The sequence below is a fragment of the Notothenia rossii genome (assembly GCF_949606895.1).
Source record: "Notothenia rossii genome assembly, chromosome: 8".
Classification (NCBI taxonomy): Eukaryota; Metazoa; Chordata; class Actinopteri; order Perciformes; family Nototheniidae; genus Notothenia; species Notothenia rossii.
Window position 1 is genome coordinate 3,664,096 of NC_136906.1, and position 19,812 is coordinate 3,683,907.

General features: G+C 40.7%; 2 protein-coding genes across 3 annotated transcripts in view; one reads left to right on the plus strand and one right to left on the minus strand.

Moving 5' to 3' along the window:
• LOC307016330 (phosphoinositide 3-kinase regulatory subunit 6-like) overlaps positions 1-19,812 on the plus strand; it is a 492,324-nt gene that overhangs the window by 368,311 nt on the left and 104,201 nt on the right. The gene's annotated exons all lie outside the window — the stretch shown is intronic.
• Positions 1-19,812, minus strand: part of LOC307016329 (ubiquitin carboxyl-terminal hydrolase 43-like) — a 127,344-nt gene that overhangs the window by 92,648 nt on the left and 14,884 nt on the right. The window contains exon 3 of the mRNA XM_079645372.1: positions 16,119-16,253. Coding sequence (XP_079501498.1) covers positions 16,119-16,253 — 135 coding nt within the window. The remainder of the gene's footprint in view (positions 1-16,118; positions 16,254-19,812) is intronic.

Below are 19,812 nucleotides of genomic sequence, written 5' to 3' on the forward strand. Positions count from 1 at the left end.
ATGTTTTTAGATACAACTGAAGTGAGGAATATGACGTTATCTTGACCAAAGGCTTCGTTAACCAACCAAATGATCCGACCTCAGACTGAGTCATAAATGATGACACCAACAATACATATATTTAAACCATAGTAACATTGTCTTCTTGCAGCTGGTTTCTCTATAGCTCGTTCTTTTCACCTGTTCATTTTTTCTTTCTCTTCTCAGCAGCTCGTTACTCACAGTTGGAACTGTATTACCTGCCAATCTGTCTTTTTCTTTCATGCCCTACTGGGTTTCTTGCCACAATCAAAAAAATGCACCGGAGACTTCAAATTGCTCACAGTTGATATTGTGAGATTGAGTGGCTGTCTGAAATATGGATTGCATTTGGACCAATGCATTCTGGGATACCAACACAGTCTCACGAATCAATAGATTAAATTAATTTCGTGACTATAACACGAAATGCCGTGAGACTGGGTTGGGGATACAAGGGTCCCGATTTATTGGTTGTCACAGATTAGTAATGGTGAAGAGTATGGATCACGGTCAACACTGGATTTGTGGAATTACACTTGCAGATGATCAACACCACTCTCATGTCTGTGTGTACTGGTAAATGTGTTTCTGATACAAATAGCTGTTAGCTAAGCTTAACACAAAGACTGTAATAAATCTCAATCATCAAAGCATTCTGTTACTTTTGATTATTCGAATTAAACAAGTGTAAAAATGTGAGGTTGACAAGTAAACAGAGGAGAAATGAGGAGTTCTTTCCCCTCCCATTGCCTGACTTTGTGCTAAGCTAATTCGAGTGGTTGCTAGCCGTAACTTCAGCAACTTGAATAAAAGTGTCTCCCAAATTCTTGAAACTATTCCTTTAGTAGATATCTGCCAAATATCTTGATCTACATTAAATACAGCTTTGTCTCTGAAACGTTTTAGTTGCTACGTTATGTAATCGGGTATCATCTTTTAACATTACCCAAATTGTTGAAAAAAAAGTTGAATACAAGAAACAATCAGACCATGATAGCATTAACATGACACTTTTGTTGAAGTGAAGACGCGTTTTGTTACATATCAATAATGTATAACACGATTTGAGCCTGATAGTTAAAAGTTAGCATCACAAGGGCTCAATTTTTCCATTGTATTTTGGAATATTGTCAGAAAATGATGATCCTACTCAACGTTTTGTCGCCACATAATAACACTGTTACGGTTGCTGTTCCTGTCTGCTCATTAATCTGCCTGTGAGTGTTTTCAGCTGTGTGTAATATGTAAATAAGCTGCGCAGTAGCCCTGACGCCATTGGCTGCCCATCCTCTGGTCCGCCTCCGAAGATTGTGATTGGAGCATGCCGGGCCCGACGCGCTCCAATCGCAGCGCACAGCCGGCGCACACCTGATGCAGATGACTACAAAGCCTGAGGACAATTACCACTCTGGAGGCCCTGTTGAGTGAACAGACGCCTCTCGCATTTTGCTATTCATGCTGTGGTTAATTTTGTGTGTCTATCGCCGTGTGATATTGTGTGTTCGTAGAGTGTAGAGTAGGTTAGTTAGTGTTTAGAGTATAGTTAGGATTTGTGACTGTTGCCTTTAGTTTAGCTGTGTTTTGTGTAGACTCCCTCGGTTAGTTGTACCACTCTTGAAGTGAGGTTTTGTTTCGTTCTTTATTTAGTGTGATAGTGTTATTTCCCGTATGCGTTTAGACTCCTTTTTTAGAGTCCTCCTTTAGTTGGTTATTTGTCAACCTGTGCCCTTTTGGCTACTTTGTTTGTTTCAGGCTGTGTGCCTTCCATTTTCTTTACCCTTTTTATAATAAATCTACTTATAATTATTACCAATTACATACTGGTGTGTGTTGCATTCCTCTTCCCCTAGTTGGGACGTAACAAACACCAAGATGATTTTTGAAGTAAGAAGCTAACTCTTCAGCTTGTGTTATCCACAGACCTGGCTGACAACCAAAAACACATTCAGAAAACCATTGACTTCCAGACCAGGGGAAAGGAAGCGCTAAAATGCTGTCTCATTTCGGGGTTATTTACTCCACACACAGATGAGAATAAAAACAAATCAACAAGAGACACACAGGAGCCTCTTTAACAGCTACAGAGAAAGAGTCCATCACAAACCAAATGAAATACGCTAAAAAAACAGAGATTAAAAAGGTCTATTATTGTAGAAATACAAACTTTTTTCATTGGTATTTAATGGAATCTCTGTCTTTCAACTGGCATTTGCTGAGTGTTAATTATTGCTTTTTTAAAAATCCATTAATCTTCACAGACAGATTCAATTTAACTCGAGATAACACATTAAAAGTGGACTGGGCGTGACTGATAGGCGTCCTTGGTTAAATAATTTATCAACTACTGTTTAAATCATTCCCGTCAGCCGGTTTTCAGGCAATTGAATCCCTGGAAAGTCTCCGCTCAGAAAATGTGAATCACTTAATTTGTTTTGGGTCGGTGCCGTCTGCCAATCAGGCCCAGCAGGGTGCGGAGTAATTATCGTGTGAGGGCATTTCTCTATATTAAATAACAAATCAGTCTGGTTTAACTATATTTCTCTGCAAAACACGACGCTTTGTTCTTCTCCTCAGGCAAAGCACGTTTGAAGTCAAAATCCACAAGTTCAAACGATGACTTTTCAAAAGCTTTGTGCCGTTATTTAAACTTTTAACGTTCGAATATTTAACTTGTGAAGCATTTAGACCCATGTAGCCTCTCTGAGAAAGAACATCCCACAAAGCAAATGGTACTTTCATTCCTTTTATTTCAAGTCTGTTCATAAAGTGTTTTTTTGGCGAGGCTCCCTGCAGAGTGCAGTAAATAGAAATGTCCTCCGACTGCTCCAGACAAAACAATGCATCAAAACTGGGATAAAGAACAGTTTTTTAAAGAAATAGTTGCAGCTTAATTGTGTCTGTGCCACAGTGAGCAACCAGAAGTCAACAAAAACAACTCTTTTGCCCCTTTCACACCAAGGCTTTTCCCGTTCTAGCTCCGTGCTAGAGCTTTTCTGGTTCGGAACCGGTTCTTCGGTTCAGCTCCCGCTCTGTTCACACCGCTCAGAGCCTGACTGATACTGCGTCATCGTTTGCGTCATGATGCAACCGTTTGCATGCCTGCTTCATAAAGCCAAATCGCACGGAAACCCCTCACATCAACAAGAACAACAACAATGGCCGATTGTATTGAAGCGCTACTCGTTTTGGTTTTGCTTTGTCGAAACGAAATGGAAGAAATGGGACGACTTTACTACCAACTTTACAATCGTTACATGCTACATTCAAAAGTTCTTACACAGTTAAACAGTGGGCCAAAATAAAAAAAATGGGTACTAGTCGAGGTCCGGACTGGTTCAATGTTTATTGCAAAACGTATTGAAATGAACTTATTTCACATATTAAACCTGGAACTAACAAAGCTTAAATGATTGCCTATAAAAACAACATTACACAGGGTTGTTAGAGGTTGATCCCTCCCCTGCTCCCGCCTCCGACGTAAGCGTGACGTATGCAGTGCCTGCTTTCTAGTCCGACAACTTTTTGGTGCTTGAAAGAAACCGGATTCCGGAGCTTAGAGGCGGCTCCGCTGCGGTGTGAACAGGAAAAAACGGTGCTTTTCAAGCTCCAGCTCCGAACCGGGCCTGGAACCGCGTTGGTGTGAAAGGGGCATGAGTTTCAGGAAGCTACCTCAAATCTTACTTTTATGCTAGACGGAGGGATATGGATTCATTGGCATACACAAGTTACGTTTATTTAGGCATTGCACTTCATATACACGATGCTGCAACGTATGGGTCTGAAAAAGGAATTTCAAGCAGGATTCTTTTTCTTATTTTTCTATAATTTTCTTGTACTCTAACTATTTTCTTACACCACCTGATGTATTTTTCTTTTAGATCTGAAGTATATTGAACGTTGCACTGTTGGAGGAGCCTGGGACTTAAAAGCTTAATGTTGAAACTACCGTGCAGCTTTTGTGCATATACAGAATACAACCTTTGAAACTCAGCTCAAAAAAGAACTCAGATTGTATAGAAATCTAAGAAGAAATGACCCTACTTCTCAATAGATTTATCTCAATAGAGTTTTCTTAATGAGTTTTTGGTGTCAATCTTTACTAACAAGTCCTATTGAATACATAATAAAGATTATTATGTAAATAACTACAAAGACTCAAATAGGTGATTAAGCAGGGTATACTTAGGGTGTACCACAGGGCTCCATTTGGGTATTGTCTGTGTTTTTAAATTGTCCCTTCCACAGTGTGTTGTGGTCTTGTTGGTGTTTATAACTTAAACTTTATCCCTTTGAAAGTTTTTTCTTGGTTGATGAAAGTTAACTGATATATTCTGATCTGCTTAGAAATATCTTCTTTACTGTTTAGTTGGACTCAGTTTGGTTTGTTCTCGTGTCACATCCTTAAAACCAAGATTGCGTCAACCAAAAGGCCAAACTTGGTCTACAAAACACTAGTCCCTCAAACCAATGGATGACGTCAAGATGATTACGTCCACTTGTTACAGTCTATGGTCTACACACAGACAACTCTAAGGGCTTTTAGCCAAAGAACGCTGATCTGGGTCGGAGGTTAAAGAGGACCTCAAACACAAAGTGGACATATTCAGAACCTCCCCTCGCTGCTTATCCAGCTGGCTGGCTCCGAGCCACAGGAAACCATTTCAGCTTGTCAGGGCAGCTACAATCAAAGGCAGAGCGCAGAGGACACACACACACACACACACACACACACACACACACACACACACACACACACACACACACACACACACACACACACACACACACACACACACACACACACACACACACACACACACACACACACACACACACACACACACACACACACACACACACACACACACACACACACACACACACACACACACACGAAGATTCACAACAGCACCATTCACATCCAGCCCCGACCACACACTGCTGAGAGACGCATTTATGGGGCATGTACTGCTAAAGGACTGAAAAGAAATGTCAGAAACTTCGGTACAGCGTCTGGGTCACTGTCTGGATTTGTGTCTAATTTAAGTGCACAACCACCCACATAGTACAAATCAAATCTCCAGACGGGGAGAGAAAGAGAGCAGAGCTGATAAACAATGCGTAGGAGGACGAGGCTTATCAATCTCTGTCAAGTAATGAGTGGCAGCTCTGAGAGCTAGCCAACTCCCTGGCTGAGTAAGCAGCTGTGACTCCTACATAAATTAATAAAGATACAACCAAACCAGCTTGTTATCTGAGAGCATTGGGGGATAGCTCTAATGAGGCTCATGCTAACAGAACAAGCTAACAGCCGCTCAATCTCTGCAGGCCAGTAGCAACAAGTCAGAATTCTTGTGAGGTCGGCCCAGGGGTCAAACCCACTTCTTCTCTCTGGCCTTTTAGTCTGAGCGGAGCACGACTCCTGACATTTCCCTGTGTGTGATTATTTTATTTGGGCTGTTGTATTTATTGTAAAGTATTTTTATTGTATGTTCAGCACTTTGGCTCAACCAAAAATCGTTTTAAAAATGTGCTATATAAATAAAACTTGAATTTGATTTGATTTGATGCAAGTGGGTCGAATACTTATTTCCCACTGTTAAATGCAAATCAATTTTTATCTTTTATATAATGTCAATATCTGGATTTTCTTTTTGATATTCTTACGCTCACTGTTAAAATAAACCTACTATTACAATTATAGACTGTTAATTTCTTTGTAAGTGGGAAAACTTACAAAATCTGCAAGGGATCAAATACTTATTTCCTCCACTGTATATTTAGTGTTGGGATGACATAAGTGTGTACTAAGGCAACATTTAGCAAAATGCCATATGACTATCCGGGAAGGTGCATTCATAACAGACAAAAAACACTCAATAACCGCCATCTTGGCTACGTAACGGAAGTGGCCCGATTTACAAATACAGGTTATAGGACTACATGTCAGGGTTGAGCGAAGCAGGCAGGAACCAAACGCAGATTTCACAGAAAAAACACCTTTATTCCAAGGCTAAATGAAACAAAACGGAACTCTTCCCCGTGAACAACGTCAAGACACACAAGGAACTAACAAAGACAGACAGAAAAACCATAACTTAAATACACACAAGACTAATCAAAGAAACAAGAGACAGGTGAGGAGGGAGGAGAAAACACAGGGGCACCAGGTGAACACAATCGGGTAATCAGACAGGAGGGAACACAGACAGAAAGCATCAGGCAAGACAGGAGGTGAACACTTTACAAAAATAAAACAGGAAACCAAGGACAGAAAAAGACAAGACAAAACAAAACACAGACAGATCGTGACACTCCATGGGTTTTTCTTCACTATTTAATAAAACATCACACTATACTGTTGGCAAAAAAGAGGCAACTGTTCATTGTATTGGGCTAATAGAAAAATCTGTAATGATGCAACCTGGAAAGATAATGTTGCTAGCTAGCTAACTAGCTAACAGTGGCTAGCGTCATTATTGGCGCAGGCACAGCAGCCGAGTGCCATTTGATACAAACTTCATGGTTGCAATTCAAACACTCACAAAGTGTTCACAGTGTATGGGGAAATGTTGAATTTAGAAGCAGCATGACAGTGAAGAACATCTTATGCTAACTTGGATCAAGCATACTGTTCAACAACTTTAGCCGCTAGCTAGCAACGATCCATTGCTCTAGAAATAATTACAGACTCTTAGCTCGCTAGCAGCTGTTGTTACTTCTGGTGATGGCAAAGCAGACGTGTACGATATATTACTTCACGGACGAAATTCACAAAGTAAGCAAGTATTATGTGTACAACATGGGAGCATACTTGTCAACCCTCCCGATTTTCGCGGGAGACTCCCGATTTCATTGCCCTCTCCCGGTTTCCTCCCGGGGTCATATTTCTCCCGCATTTCTCCCGATTTCTGACAAAATCAGATTTACACACCGCTGTTTCCACTCGGACTTTAATACAGCTACACCATTGTTTGGTTTCCATGGTAACACGTCTCTTTAGTAGCGCGCGCAACTCAAAGTCTGAGAGGGTGAGGCAGATATTCACAGAAAACAGAACAAGAATCGACAACTACTCTACTCTCTGCTCACTCCTTTCCTGCCCACACATTATGCTCCATCAAGGACGGTGCTACAGGCTGCAAGGCAGTGCACTTACAACTACAATAAGCATGTTAATGTTAATCTATCAGCTCCGGCGATCCACTAGCACCCCCCCCCCCACACCAATTTTGCATTCTGAAATGCTCCCGATTTCTGAGGTCTAAAGGTTGGCAAGTATTCACGGAAGTGTACTAAGGAAGGTATTCAATTCAGAAACAGCATGAGAGGGGAGAACATGTTATGCTAATGTATAAGCAAGCTTTCATTCAAAGTGTACGACATGCAGTGCACTAAGGCAGTGGTTCTCAACTGGTGGGTTGCGACCCAAAAGTGGGTCGCAGACCCGTTTCGAGTGGGTCGCAGATGTGTGAGTGAAGAAGAACAAAAAAGTGATAATTATTGCTTTTTTTTAAATCGGAATCAAGATTGTTGCCTGGCTAGCAGCAGATTCAGCCTGTTTGCAACAGGGCTGCTAAAGAGGGGTATGAGGCATGGCTACAATGGGTGATCTGTTTGGTATGTTAAGCAAAAAACTTCACAGACATGTTTTTATAGATATGGCCCTACAATATATTTTTCCAATATACCATAATAGGTCCACTTTCAGTCGACACACACACAGACTATCTCCTCTTTGCTCTTCTCTCTGTGTGGAGCAGCAAGCTGTCAGAACAAAGTGAAAAACAAACAATGGCATCAAATATTATTAATATGTCGGGTAGCATTAGATTTATTTATTTTCTTCTCAGAGTGTACCAGAATGCGTAGTTTATATTTCAAAAAATCTCCTGGTGAGAGAATCCCCCCTAACCCCCCTTCTGGGGTTGGGTTTTCAGCATGTGTGCCTTTTTATGTTATACAGTTCAGCTTTGATTCCATCATCTCATTAAACCTTCTTTAAAAGCATTCTTTAGTTCTCGTCCTTCAATTGGTTTAAATCCAATTAAAAAGGTGATAAATGATGAGGGACTCCCTTAACGGGTAATGAGGGCCTGAATGCGTCATCGGTCCAGTCTGAGCAATTGCTGTTATGTAATTGGATCAACATTAGACACAGCCAACAAACTATATTTCTATTGTCTGAGATTACTTAAACCTCATTTATGTTTGATAGATACAGAGCTTGTTTTTGATAGTTTACTTTTCTAACCCCAGTGTGCTAGATCTGTCATCGATGTTCAGCCTCATCTAGTTTTACTTCTCCAGTAAAGCCTAAATGTTTTATAAGAGTCAGAGCACCACAGGGTTAAGTGTTCGTATTATCCTGTTGTTTATGTTTATATTATTCATCGCTCAAATACTTAAATTGCATGGACTTTGCGGTGATTACGGGCAACACGGGTATTTCAAAACCAATTTTCTGAACCCATTTTAACACCTAAGATAATCCTACTTTTAAGATACAGCATGATTTTCTCCAGACTAAGTAATGCAGGTGAGACTTCCAGTCAGTCGTGTAAACAACAAAGCCGAGGCAGAAACTTTCCCATGCATTTTTCATGATAACAACAAAATAAGTGCAGTTCAGTGCGGGGCTACATTTGCTATTGGTTACACTTAGTCGTTTATTTACTATTTTTCCTGCGTCACCCGAATTGTCTTGCTATCCAAGCTGTGTGTTCACGGTTAATTTCTCTCTCTGTTTCCCCATCTCTCCGGCTGTCAGTACTGCTTCATGTCTGCCCTCCCATCGCCACCCTGTTGCAGAGAATCTCTCTCTCTCTCTCTCTCTCTCTCTCTCTCTCTCTCTCTCTCTCTCTCTCTCTCTCTCTCTCTCTCTCTCTCTCTCTCTCTCTCTCTCTCTCTCTCTCTCTCTCTCTCTCTCTCTCTCTCTCTCTCAGTACACAACAAGTGTCTCTTTCTTCCTGCAGCTCACAAAGAGCCACATTCATAGAGAGGGAGAGAGAGAGAGCTTCACACTGTGTTTCCTGAGCAATAAACAATCAACAAACCAAGAGAGAATGTGGTCACATAAGTCAAAGCCCTGGGGAGTCGAGGTAAATGTTACCCTGTGTGTGATGTATGTATGCGAGCAGTGGTGGAGGAAGTACTAAACACTCTGTTACAAGTACAAGAGTTGCATGCAAAGTCTTACTTATGTAAAAGTACATAAGTATTGGCAACAAAATATACTTATGTACCCAAATAAAAGTACTCTTTACAGAATAATACATTATATTTGAGTTTGAGCAAAAGGACCTATTATTATACAGTATTATTATTAATAGTAGATATATGTTTTACAAAAATGAATTGAGTTTTTGAGGGATTTAACGTGCTGTAAGGGTATAATTTATTTAACAGGGGTGTCAGGATTTGTCTCATTTATTTACTTTATATACTGTTAGGTTTTGAGTTACCTACAATAGCTTATGAGTTTGCTCAAGGTATATCTAAATTATAATCTAATCTAATTATATACTGCTAGGTAGCTTGTGGTTTTACTCCAGGTATATCAACATAAATGAGTTTATTATAGTTAATATCAGTAATCTGGATTTGCAAACTAAACTAACTAACTAAAAAGGTATTAAATAAATGCAGTCAAAAATACAATATTTACTTCTGAATTGTAGTGGAGTATAAGTATTGCAAATGAAAATAAAGCCTTGAATCTTGAAAAAGGTATAAGCACTTTAAACTTGTACAGTACGTGAGTAAATGTACTTAATTACTTTCCACCACTGTTGTACACAAACAGCACATGCTGAGAAACATTAGGAAAGCTCCAGCGGCTCTGAGTCGTCAGCAGGAGAGGACGGAGACTCCTCGTCTATGAATGGAGACGTGAGAGGACTTTAAACGGGTCTGAGTCCTCGCTGTGACCCCGGATAACTCTGAAAGCACCACAGCTCCAGCAGAGGATTAACACAGAGGTGAACCAGCAAACAAACAAACAAACAAACAAACAAACAAACACAGACCTGGAATGATCCTGCAGAAGTTTTGAGGTGTTTCTGGTATTTAGCTGACTTAGAATGGGAAAATGTGTTGAAGTCAGTGACGATGTCCAATGAAAGTAATTTATCTTAAGCCGCAGCAGACTGGCTTACATTTTGGCTTTGTTTACAAATATTTTTACACTGGCTGTCAGCGTTAAGGCGTAAAAGCTTGCAATCAATCTGGAAACCCTAAAGAGTTTTGGAGTAGTTTCTTAAAGTTGCAAAGGAGTGGGAGATAGTGGACACGGTCAGCACTGAGGGAATATAATTAACATTATAATAATCATACAGGAGGGAATCACAGTACGATGCTACTATACAAGTATATCGTCTTGTATGTAGCAAGCATTTCACAGAGGGGAATCGCAGTATGAATACTGAAGCTCGTCATCAAAGCGGCTTTGTCGATACTTGAGACATTTCAGCCGTCAGTCGCCTACTTTTCAATAACATATCCATCCATATACCTTGATGAGGTCAGTCTGTATATAGCCTTCCTATCAATGGTTTTAAGCTCATAAACAAACAGATATTATTTGACCATCGTTTCTGCCATTTGTCTAGGCACCAATTGTCTCTGACTGGTTGAAAACATATATTTAGACACTCGCCCTTCCTCTGCCCTCGACGAGCCCCTCGCTGCCCCTCACAAAGCCTCTTCTCTAAGAGGACAGATAGCAGAACGCATACCACAGCTTGACTGTACACTGTTACATAGGTACACCATATGAGAGCAACTGAAGACATGAAGCCAGTGGCGTTCTAGACCAATATTACAAGGGAAGGGGGGTGGGGGAGTTATTTAATAAGAGAAGGACATTTACCACGGATAAAGACAAGGACAGTGCTCAAGATTTCAACATTTGTAGTTCAGTATAAAGTCATAGTGCAGAACAAACACATAACATAGTTTGTTTTAGTGTGTGTGGGAGAGAAACTCCTGTGGGATGCTTTTGGTTTGTGTTCTACAGGTTTTGATGTATGGTCGGCAAAGGCTAAAATCTTCCCTCCTTGAACTCCACATGGATGAAGCAGAGAATAAGGCACACTATGATTCACGGTGAGACAGAATGACTGGAATATTTCCCCTCCACGTTCCTGAGTCCTATCTGTCCGCGTGTTTCCTCGCTGATAAAACCTGGCTGTGTGCAAAGAGCTGATGGCGGCGAGCCTGGACAAACATGAGAGACAAACGTCACAGGAGATGTTCTGCTCTGGACACAGGCCATGCTCTCATCCTCCTCTCCGTGTATTCATATGCAGAATATTCCATTACAGCACCCTATTGTTCTGAAATGAGCCCTAATTAAAAACGTCAGAGGTTTTCACAGTCCAACCAAATGACACAAAGATTAACACAGGATTTTACACAGGAGGCTAATGCTGCGGTTTAATAAAAAGCTGTAGGTAGGAATGATGTGATATGTAAAGAGGAAGCTCTCATTTAAACATTTGAACAAACCTTAAATTGGTAACGTCTCATAACATTTCTTAAACTGAGAAGTTGTGCAAGTGGTTAATAAAAAGAAAAAATTAGCTTTTATCTGACGCGGATTTGTGCAAACCATTGTTGTAGCTTGACAAATCTAGCTACATTTAGGGAGAAGAATATTTTAATAATACAAAATAAGATTAATTTTGTTAGAGTAAGATTACTCAACATGCTTGACAAGATTTATAGTCTTTTTAAACAAAAACATAAAACTTTTTAATCCATCAACAAGTTTTTTTTAACTTTCTTTAAATAACTTTTATCCAGCACAGCGACCGACACCTCCATCTTTTTACGGACGAGATAAGAAAGATTCAATTGGCTGCAAACCTTCACAAAGATGACAGACTTTGAGAAACTTTCAGCAATCTTATTTTTGGTTATAATCCTTTGCTTATGTGTGCAAGGGATATTGTAACAAAGACAGATGATTCGTTAAGAGTGTTGCTCTATAATTAGGCATTTTCCATTGCTCCAGCCAATGCATGTAACTGACGTTCAACCTTTTAATTTTTTCCACTTTTCTCCAGATTTTTTTTTATTTTGAGTTTTGTTTTGAAAATATAAACCATGCATTTGCCACCATGCTACAAAGAGATCAAGTGCATGTCAGAATGTACAGTAAGATGAAGCTACATCATGAAGTGCAATATAGTCACCAAAGCAGACTATCAAAGCCTTAGTAGCGCTGGCACACTCACACAGCAGGACCTGGGGTTAAGTCCATTTTTTCTTTTAAAGGTTTATGTCCTCCACACCTCGGCGGCTCGTTGGGTGTTAACAAGGTGCAGCGACCTTTTCCTCAGGGTGCCGCAGACTCATCATGGAAGACCTTATCAGCAGCTTTACAGTCCTAACCCTTCATGTCCTCTGCAGATCCATTGAGACTTTCCAGACCCCCCAACGTCACACCTCACTCTTATCCTGAACTAAAGGGCAACTCCGCCTGCTCACAAGCACATGGAAGCTAAAGGGATAAGAGTATTCTGTAAGTATGAATAACAGAAACATAGGAAACAAGTGTCTAAATGAGACGACTGAACGTCATCACGCCCAACATTAGCCGCCTTTAGCTTAGCGGTGGTGACGCGAAGTCATGTGACCGTGCTGTAGTTCCTTTATAGCCCAACATTAGCCGCCTTTAGCTTAGCGGTGGTGACGTGAAGTCATGTGACCGTGCCGTAGTTCCTTTATAGCCTAACATTAGCCGCCTTTAGCTTAGCCGTGGTGACGTGAAGTCATGTGACCGTGCTGTAGTTCCTTTATAGCCCAACATTAGCCTCCTTTAGCTTAGTGGCGGTGGCGCGAAGTCATGTGACCGTGCTGTAGTTCCTTTATAGCCCAACATTAGCTACCTTTAGCTTAGCGGTGGTGACGTGAAGTAATGTGACCGTGCTGTAGTTCCTTTATAGCCCAACATTAGCCGCCGTTAGCTTAGCGGTGGTGACGTGAAGTCATGTGACCGTGCTGTAGTTCCTTTATAGCCCAACATTAGCCACCTTTAGCTTAGCGGTGGTGACGTGAAGTCATGTGACCGTGCTGTAGTTCCTTTATAGCCCAACATTAGCCTCCTTTAGCTTAGCGGTGGTGACGTGAAGTCATGTGACCCTGCTGTAGTTCCTTTATAGACCAACATTAGCCACCTTTAGCTTAGCGGTGGTGACGTGAAGTCATGTGACCGTGCTGTAGTTCCTTTATAGCCCAACATTAGCCACCTTTAGCTTAGCGTGGTGACGTGAAGTCATGTGACCGTGCTGTAGTTCCTTTATAGCCCAACATTAGCCTCCTTTAGCTTAGCGTGGTGACGTGAAGTCATGTGACCGTGCTGTAGTTCCTTTATAGCCCAACATTAGCCACCTTTAGCTTAGCGGTGGTCACTTGAAGTCATGTGACCGTGCTGTAGTTCCTTTATAGCCCAACATTAGCCTCCTTTAGCTTAGCGGTGGTGACGTGAAGTCATGTGACCGTGCTGTAGTTCCTTTATAGCCCAACATTAGCCTCCTTTAGCTTAGTGGTGGTGACGCACAGCTATGGGACATTGATAATTTTGCCAATTGCATTTACACTTCCAAAAACTCAAGGTGGTGTTTTAATATGTGGAGAGTATCCTGCTGAACAAACCAAGATAAGTACCACAATGTTTATTTTCTGCAAAAATCCGAAATCCCCTTGGATTTGGTCGATGGAGCCCTTGTAATGCTAACTAGGTAGGAAGCTCTCTCGATCCCTATTCAATTTGTCTCACTGCCTCACTTCCTCACATGCTAATGGGAGGGATGAGTATCATCTGCATTTGAAAAATAGGGCAAATGCCAGAGGAAAGGAGCTCGGCTTTCTCCAAAAGACTGCAACTTTCAATACGACCTTGGCTTTACATCGATATGCTTTGCTGGCATTGCATTCCTGTTCCCTTCAGAAAGCCTTTTCAACGCTTTTTTTTATACAAGGTCAGTGTGTTGGGATTCAATAGAATAAATAAATAAATAAATGAATATGATACACAAGTCAGAACAAGACAAGGTTGCATGTCTGACAATTTCATACGAAAGGAGGTGTTATATATTATATATTACTCAATGTATAGCCTTGGGAGTGTATCCTGATCTGGCTATCTCATGATATAATGATGAAACAACAGAATAACTCTCTGCAGTCACTGCCTCGGGAAACACTGAGGTTGCAATGATTCACCAGCAGCAAGTGTAGTGTTTGTTTCTAATGAATTATAACACTGGTTTTCACCCCGCTATAAGAAAAGAGAAGGGATAACTCAAAAGTAAGAACGTGATTTAAATAATATATGATAATTCTGCTTTAATGGCTCAAAGCAGTGCAGTTAAAAGTTTAATTTGAGGAGTTTCAGCACCTGCAAACAACTCTTGGACGCTTATTTCAGGCTAACAAACAAAAACACATTCAGAAACCATTGACAGGGAGACAGGAAGTGATGCCGACTAATGTCTGGGTTTGAGGACTCATTCCTGCACCACTCTAGATTCAAATGAAACACACTGAAGGATAATGCTTCTCACTAAGCTCGGCAGCTGTCCTCTGTGAGTTAGCTAGCAAATTTGATAGATATCATTTCCAGATTTAAGGACTCATTCCTGAACCACTCTATATGGAAATGATTAGTGATATGGGGGAGAAAAACCTCTGAAGACCTTTACAACGCTACGTTCAGCAACTGAGTGACTCCACTGAAGAACCAGTTTAAAAGTATAAATAAAATATATTTTCATGGTAATTTAAAGTGTGTCGTAAGTTTTAGTTATCAGTCATAGAATAACGATCCATTGAAGTTAAGATAATATATTTTCTTCACTATATACCACGCCACAGGAGTCTGTGATATAAAATGCATTAATTCATTCATTAGTTATGCGTAAATTAAGCATGCAGTGTGCACTTTTATAATAAAGGGGTGACATGTTTCCTGTCCAATGAGGAATCATCATGTTATCTTTTACTACAAGGACCAGAGAGGGCAAAAGTACACACTTCCTTTTCTCAAGTAGAAGTACAGATACTCGTGTTTAAAAATACTCTGGTGAAAGTAGAAGTACTGACTAAACTTCTTTACTCAAGTCAAAGTAAAGAGGCTTTGAAATGTACTTCAGTAAAAAGTACCCATAACTAGCAGCTGTTTTAAAGAGTACCTGACCTCCCTTTATATTAATAGAACAATAATGTCATTGTTAGCTAATGAATGTTTCCATGCTGACCAACGGCAACATGACAACGTTTCCATTGGTCCCTCTTCTTTAGAGAAGACCAGGAAATGATGGATACACGGATCGTGTTCAAATCAATAGGCACGCAATGACTCTAAATAATAATAATCACGCCACCAAACACACATTCAGACTAAAGGAACCAGCCTGTTTGGGAAATGAGAGAAGTAGAAAGTACAGGTATTTGAGTTCAACATGTAAGAAGTAGAAAGTACAGGTATTTGAGTTCAACATGTAAGAAGTAGAAAGTACAGGTATTTGTGTTCAACATGTAAGAAGTAGAAAGTACAGGTATTTGTGTTCAACATGTAAGAAGTAGAAAGTACAGGTATTTGAGTTCAACATGTAAGAAGTAGAAAGTACAGGTATTTGAGTTCAACATGTGAGAAGTAGAAAGTACAGGTATTTGAGTTCAACATGTAAGAAGTAGAAAGTACAGGTATTTGAGTTCAACATGTGAGAAGTAGAAAGTACAGGTATTTGTGTTCAACATGTAAGAAGTAGAAAGTACAGGTATTTGTGTTCAACATGTAAGAAGTAGAAAGTACAGGTATTTGAGTTCAACATGTGAGAAGTAGAAAGTACAGGTATTTGTGTTCAAAATGTAAGAAGTAGAAAGTACAGGTATTTGTGTTCAAAATGTAAGAAGTAGAAAGTACAGGTATTTGAGTTCAACATGTAAGAAGTAGAAAGTACAGGTATTTGAGTTCAAAATTCAAGAAGTCAAAGTAAAAAGTTGTCAGAAAAATAAGTAGTGGAGTAAAGTACTGATTCCAGAAAAATGTACTTATGTACAGTAACAAAGTATTTGTACTCGATTCTTACCTTTCCGGGAGCTTTGGCCTTGTTGTTGTTGTTGTTGACGTCTTCGTGCACGCGGTCCAGAAGCCACAGCAGGAACTCCAGCGCGTCGTGTTGGGAGTTTCCACGAAACTGGGAGCCGTACTTGGACACTATGGTCTGGAGAGGAGGAGACGAGAGAAACATTAAAGCTTTGTGAAATCCATGAATATAATTATCCTCTCCAGATAGTCCCAATCTTTTCTACACCGTGGAGCTTTAATTGGCTTTTATAATGTGTGTTAGAATTAAGGCCGGCTAATATTGTGCCTCTTGAGTTAACTTTAACGTCACGGAAAGTTGAGCAAGATGGAGGCAAATGAAGGAAACTAATGTTCAAAATAAAGGAAGTAAAAAGGATCTGACAAACGCCAAAAGACAAACATGGTTTAAAAACAAGCAGAGATGATCACATGGAAATTATACAGCTGTAGAGGACACTAAGAATCAGATCTTAAAAAAGGCGGGAAAACAGAGTGACAGGAAGTAGACACGGGGTGAAAAACATTCAAAATAAAACAGGAAACACTGAGACAGATCATGACATCTTCTGTACTTCTTTTTTTTTCTTATAATGTTTCTTTATGCATGTTATTTTCCAGAAGATTTTAAACAAATTATATATTTTTTTAAAAGTGGTGGTCTCAGCGTCCCCAGCATAAATGACGCCAATGAAAATATGCCTTTGTCTAAGACTTAAAAACATCCTTGTTGAGAAAAGTTTTGTATTGCTTTTTAATCCTTTTCTTCTCCAAGTTTCCAGAGAAATTCAACATCAAAAAGAGGTGTGGATAACACTGTTCTTTAAAAGTAGGTTGAACACTGCTTTAGCTCCCACACAGTATAATGTGGCTTCAGACGTGAAAGGCACACGACTCGATTAGGCAGGAATTAGCTGTGTGAACCGCAGCGATGAGAGATTATAGCAGCAGACTGTAATCATTGCTTCGTAATCCACTAATATGTGATATGCCTCTTATAGCGGTTACACCATAACGTGATGCAGCATGACTGATGATGGAGCTGCAGGCCTCTCACTGAAGAGGACTCTCAAAAACATGAGAAGAGATGCTCAAGTAAAATTAAGCTTTTCAGCCAATTGGTTTCTCAAAAGGGATTATTTCTTTATCGTTTTATGTGGACGCAAAACCCCCGGATGTTTAATGATTGCAAAACAGATTTGACCTCTCGACAATGTGGTCTTTGATGCACCGAATTCTGGATGAAAAAAGACTTGGGAATAACTGTGAACAAAAATGATTAAAGAACATTTCCATGTTATCTATCTATCTATCCATCCATCCATCCATCCATCCATCCATCCATCTATCTATCTATCTATCTATCTATCTATCTATCTATCTATCTATATATCTATCTATCTATCTATCTATCTATCTATCTATCTATCTATCCATCCATCCATCCATCCATCTATCCATCTATCTATCTATCTATCTATCCATCCATCCATCCATCCATCCATCCATCGATCTAGCTAACTTTAGTTATCCACTTAACAAGCTAGCTAGCATAAGTTAACTATCTGCTTTTAAGCACTTCCTGTTACTTCGACTGAAAGTCAATGGTTTTCTGAATGTGTTTTTGGTTGCTAGCCGGTAAGAAGGTCTGTGGTTAACAAAAGCTGAACATTTTTTAACGTTTTGTTCTACGACATAAAATACATCAGTAAATAACCCTCTGGAGGATTTAAAAACAGAGGTTGCTAACAAGTGTCTAAATGAGATGAAGTCACATTAGCCCAATGTTAGCCGCCTTTAGCTTAGCGGTGGTGACGTGAAGTCATGTGACCGTGCTGTAGTTCCTTTATAGCCCAACATTAGCCACCTTTAGCTTAGCGGTGGTGACGTGAAGTCATGTGACCGTGCTGTAGTTCCTTTATAGCAGGTGTCTCAGACTCCAGGCCCGCGGGCCAGACGTGGCCCGCGAGACAGTTTCTCATGGCCCCTTTGTTGATATCATGTAATAGTGTTAATCTGGCCCGCGCGTTTACGTTTGCGCTTTATATTTCAATTTTATTTTTCCCGCTGCTGCTGCTGCTGCTGGCAGGGAACTGCTGCGCGGAGTTCCCTCGCCCCTCCCCCCTCCGAGGGAACTCCGCCACACGTCAATCAAATGCGCGCAGCGGAATCAATCCAGAGTGATCCAAAAGTGACACAGAGTGGAAGCAAAATATATCGCCATGTCTTCATCAAAACTTTCAGGGAAAAGAAAAATCGATGATGACCACAGAACATTTCAGGAGAAGTGGGAGACTGAATATTTTTTTGTTGAGTACAGGGGAAACGCAACGTGCCTTATATGCACAGAGAAAATCGCTGTATACAAGGAGTATAATGTCAAAAGTCACTACTCAACTAAACATACAGAGTATGCAAAATACCTGGGAGATGAGAGAGAGAAAAAAGTCACAGAGCTAAAAAAAATTCTATGGAAGCAACAAAATCTCTTCAAGAAAGGAAGCAATGAGGCTGATTTAGCAGTCGAAGCTAGCTATGTGGTGAGTGAGATGATTGCTAGGGCGGGAAAGCCGTTTACGGAAGGCGAGTTTGTTGCAGGCTGCAAGTATAGTCTGTCCGGAAAAGAAGGGTCAGTTCAACAACATCAGCCTGTCAGCTAACACAGTGGCAGAGCGCATTTCTGACTTATCAAGTGACATATATGATCAGCTGTGCGACAAAGCCAAACTTTTCCGTGCAAACTCTGTGGCTCTTGATGAGAGCACAAACATCACTGACACCGCTCAGCTCGCAATGTATGTCCGTGGTGTTGATGACAATTTTGAGGTGACAGAGGAGTTGCTTACAGTGAAACCAATGCATGGCCAGACCACCGCTCAGGAGATATTTCAGCAACTGTGTGATGCCATTGCAGATATCGGTCTGCCATGGAAGAGGTATGTTGGAATTACGACGGACGGAGCGCCATCAATGACAGGGAGAAAAAACGGGCTGGTGGCACTTGTTCAAAGAAAACTGGAGGAGGAGGGTGTGGAGGAGGCTATTGCTCTGCAATGCATTATCCATCAGCAGGCCCTTTGCAGCAAAGGCTTGAAGTTTGACAATGTGATGTCTATCGTTGTGAAATGCATCAACCATATCAGATCCAGGGGCTTAAAGCACCGCCAGTTCCGTGCTTTTTTGGAGGAAATTGAGTCAGAATATGAGGATGTGCTCTACTTCACAGAGGTACATTGGCTCAGCAGGGGAAACGTCCTGAAGAGGTTTTTTGAGTTGAGAACAGAACTGAAAGTATTCATGCTGGAGAAGGGTGGGATGGCTGTTCCCGAGCTGAGTGATCCCAAATGGCTCATGGACTTAGCTTTTCTTGTTGACATCACGCAGGAGCTGAATGCTCTGAATAAGAAGTTGCAGGGCCAGGGCCAGCTTGTTAGTGCAGCATATGACAATGTCAGAGCATTCTCTACAAAACTGATGTTATGGAAAGCCCAGCTCCCTCAGAAAAACCTCTGCCATTTCCCAGCATGCAAGGCTCTCGTGGACAGGGGCACAGCATTCAGTGGTGATAAGTATATTGATGCCATTGTGAAGCTACAGGAGGAATTCGATCAGCGGTTTACAGACTTCAAGACACACAGAGCCACTTTCCAAATGTTTGCAGACCCCTTCTCCTTTGATGTGGAAAATGCCCCTGGTGT